The sequence below is a fragment of the Otolemur garnettii genome, unplaced genomic scaffold, assembly GCF_000181295.1.
Source record: "Otolemur garnettii isolate 467f Iridium unplaced genomic scaffold, OtoGar3 scaffold00001, whole genome shotgun sequence".
Classification (NCBI taxonomy): Eukaryota; Metazoa; Chordata; class Mammalia; order Primates; family Galagidae; genus Otolemur; species Otolemur garnettii.
Genome location: NW_003852396.1, coordinates 73,295,335 through 73,299,235, shown reverse-complemented (window position 1 = coordinate 73,299,235; position 3,901 = coordinate 73,295,335). Strand labels below are relative to the sequence as shown.

The 3,901-nt window shown below is 42.5% G+C and overlaps 1 protein-coding gene across 2 annotated transcripts in view; it reads right to left on the bottom strand.

Moving 5' to 3' along the window:
- PTPRJ (protein tyrosine phosphatase, receptor type J) overlaps positions 1-3,901 on the bottom strand; it is a 171,384-nt gene that overhangs the window by 6,462 nt on the left and 161,021 nt on the right. For both annotated transcript variants that reach the window (XM_023509723.1, XM_023509726.1), the window contains exons 23-24: positions 2,633-2,793; positions 1,747-1,882 (exon numbers count right to left, since the gene is read on the bottom strand). In XM_023509723.1, the coding sequence (XP_023365491.1) occupies positions 1,747-1,882; positions 2,633-2,793 (297 nt within the window). The remainder of the gene's footprint in view (positions 1-1,746; positions 1,883-2,632; positions 2,794-3,901) is intronic.

The window sequence follows — 3,901 nt, the reverse complement described above, 5'->3', positions numbered from 1 at the left end:
CCCCAGTAAGATTAGCCCATATCACAAAATCCCAAAACCAGAGATGTTGGCGTGGATGTGGAGAAAAGGGAACACTTCTACGCTGCTGGTGGGAATGTAAATTAATTCATTCCTTTTGGAAAGACAACTGGAGAACACTGAGAGAACTAAAAATAGACCTGCCATTTGACCCTGCAATTCCTTTATTAGGTATATATCCAGAAAACCAAAAATCAAATTACAACAAAAATATTTGTATCAGAATGTTTACTGCAGCCCAATTCATAATTGCTAGGTCATGGAAGAAGCCCAAATGCCCATCAACCCACGAATGGATCAATAAATTGTAGTACATGTACACCATGGAATACTATGCAGCCCTAAAGAAAGATGGAGACTTTACCCCCTTCATGTTTATATGGATGGAATTAGAAAATGTTCTTCTTAGCAAAGTATCTCAAGAATGTAAGGAAAAGTATCCAATGTACACAGCCCTACTTTGCAACTAATTCATAGCTTTTATAGGAATGTCATAACCTAATTATAGCCTTAGATTATGGGAAGGGGGTGGGAGAGGGAGGTGAGAGGGGTGGATGCGGGGAGGGAGGGTGATTGGTGGGGTCACCTCTATGGTTTATCTTACAAGGGTACAAGTGAATCTTTCTAAAAGCAGAGTATGAACATTTTAACTCAATAACTAAGAAAATGACATGAAGATTATGTTAACCAGTTTGATGAGAGTATTTCAAAATGTATATGAAAACAGCACACTGTACCCCATGATTGCATTAATGTACACAGTTATGCTATAAGAAATTTTTTAAAAATATTTTTTTAAAGATGAGAAAAGAAGTTGGTGACAGGTTTAAAATGTCTGTGTTTCTCAAAAAAGGATGAAAGACTGAAGAAATACTATTCTACATAATTATAGTGGGGAAAAAATCTCTTCTGACCAACAAAGGAAGTAAATTTCAGTCTTTCCACCACAACTGCGGAGTTCACCCCAAAGCACACAATGTACCCAGGCCTCCAGAACATTCCCTGCTAGACTCAAAAATACAGCACATATTCATAGAGTTCTAAATTGGCACAGGGTGACAGCCTGATGCAAAATTAATATTCTGCTCTCATTTTTGTCAAGGCACATTTGCCCTTTTGAGGAAGGCTACTTCCCAATACATCCTACTGAAAACCTACCTCAGAAACACTGTTTTCCAGGGACATTCCAGGGAAAGCCCAATCTGACAATCTTACAGAAATTATAACCATAGGGATTAACATGGTGGACCACCTTTCTGTGCCTCTGATAACTGATACTCTTTAACATTTACAAGGACAAACTGCTATATTAATGCCTAAGTGGCATTATGCTGTTTCATATCACTAATACTTGATAAAACTGTTTCATTAGCTTATATTAAAGATGGTCAGAGCTTCTTAGAAACAAAGAGTGAAAAATATCAGATTTCGGAGTTTAAAATGCAGAAGCTTCCTGAGCATATCTGATATGTCAGAGGCAGGAAGGTAAAGAATCCTAGTAATATCTCAGTTTGTGGTTCCATAACTGATAGCGGTACTGCTATGTTACTTGTATTAGGTAATTTAATTCCAAGTCAATTTCGTGTCTGCAAAGAAATCCAACATCACTTCATAGCCAAGAGCCAGAAAGATCTGGGAGGATAAAATATTTTAACCCAAGTGTGTGACACGATGTAACTTTTTATTAAATAAAAATGGCTGGATCCTGGCCTCAGATCCTGGCCTCACCTCTGTCTGCACCATTAACGGCCTGTGCATTCGAAGGTCATACACAATCCCATACACATCCACAGTGTTCTCATTCTCTATCTGGTAGATAAGACGATCAATGGCAATGAAAGTGCCGGTCCTTCCAACTCCAGCACTGAAAGAAAAGGGAAATAAAATAAGCAGGTTGCAGGGGGTCACCTCTCCCAAGAGCCTCTCCGACTACCCCAGGCGTGCAGGCATCTTGCTCTCCTTCACTGTCATGCTTTGAGAGCAACGCCCAGAATCAACAAACGTTCGCTCCATTGAAACCTCAGCAGATTACACAGCACTAGCTTGGGACTTGTGCCCAAGTCCCTAACTTATTTTTGAGTTAAACACCACAACTAAAACACCTTGCTAAAGCTTCTTAAACCTCAATCCCATAACCTAGGATGGCAAGTTTCATCAATTCATTTCCCACTGGGCAACAAAGCCTCACCCTTCTTCTGTCCTCAATTAAATCCTCTAGCTTCAGAGCTAACTTACTGTCCTAGAGTAGGGGTTGGCAAACTTTCTGTTAAGGGCCAGAGAGTAAATATCTTCAGCTTTGCATACCAGAGGGTCTCCTGGTGCCACTGCAGCAGAAAAACAACCATAAACAATGTGTAAAAAATGGGCCTGGCTGTATTCTAATAAAATTTTATTTACAAAAACAGGAAAATCACCAGATGTGGCTCACAGGCTATCTTTGCCAACCCCTGTTCTACAGTCTCGGAATTTAGGGAGCAAGTCCAGAGTCCCTTATCTGAACCTTTCTCCAATTTCTAAATGGCCTGTGGCATTCTTACACTTTGCTTTTTGTAAGGTGCTCATAAATGTGTAATTACATCTAAAATCTGTCACATACGACAGGCCACCTGCGTACCTGCAATGTACCAGAATTGGTGACTCAGGAGGACTCTGCTTCATGTAGTCACGAACGAGGTACCGAAAGTTGATGAGCAGGTCAGTGGTGTCAGGAACACCGTGGTCTGGCCAGGAGGTGAAATGGAACTGTCGCAGGGGGTGACTTTCACTTGTCAGGACCTAAAATCCAAGAAAAAGGGGTTAGATTCAGAGAGAAAGGCTGCCTACAACATCAAAAGGCAAGGGATGCCACTGTAGGAAAACCATCAAGAACAATAACATCTGGTTTCCGAAAGGTAGAAAGATGTGGGACGTTTCCAACACAAAGAAATGATCAATGCTCCAGGTGATGGGTCAGCTAATTCCCCTGCCTGATCACTACATACAATATGTATGGGAACACCACGTACACCCCGTGAAGATGTACAATTACTACTTGTCAAGTGAAAAAATGAAATAAATTTTAAAAGATCCAAGAATAGAGAAAAAGAAGAAAAGGCAAGAAAAACCAAGCAGCCGGGTGACAGCTGTGGTTCAGTGAGTAGGGCGCCAGGCCCCATGTACTGAGGGTGGCAGGTTTGAACGGGGCCCTGGCCAAACTACAACCAAAAAAAAAGGAAAGAAAAAGAAAAACCAAGTGGCCAGGCACCAACAACCAATAGCTCAGGCCAGTAATCATTGCACTCTGGGAGCCCAAGAGGGGATGGATTACTTGAGCTCACAAGTCTGAGCAAGGATAAGACCGTCTCTACTAAAAAAAAAAAATAGAGAAAACTAGCCAGGTATGAGGTGGTGCCTATGGCTCAAAGGAGTAGGACGCCAGCCCCATATACAGGAGGTGGTGGGGTCAAAGCCGGCCCTGGACAAAATAAAAAACTAGCCAGGCATTGTGACAGGCACCTGTAGTCCCAGCTACTTGGGAGGCCTGAGGATTGCTTGAGTCCAAGAGTTTGAGGTTGCTGTGAGCTACACTAACACAGCTTTTACCAAGAGTCACAGAATGAGACTCTTTGTCAAGAAAAAAAAAAGAAAAGAAAGAAAAACCAAGCAGGGCCTAAATATGGGACTACACAGGACAGATGGCAGGCAGCTGGCTCAGCGTCTATGGCTCAAGCAGCTAAGGCGCCAGCCATATACACCTGAGCTGGCAGGTTCGAATCCAGCCCAGGCCTATCAAACAACGATGGCTGCAACCAAAAAATAGCCAGGCATGGCAGCCGCCTGTAGTCCCAGCTACTTTGGAGGCAGAGGCAGGAGAATCTCTTGAGCCCAGGAGTTGGAGGTTGCC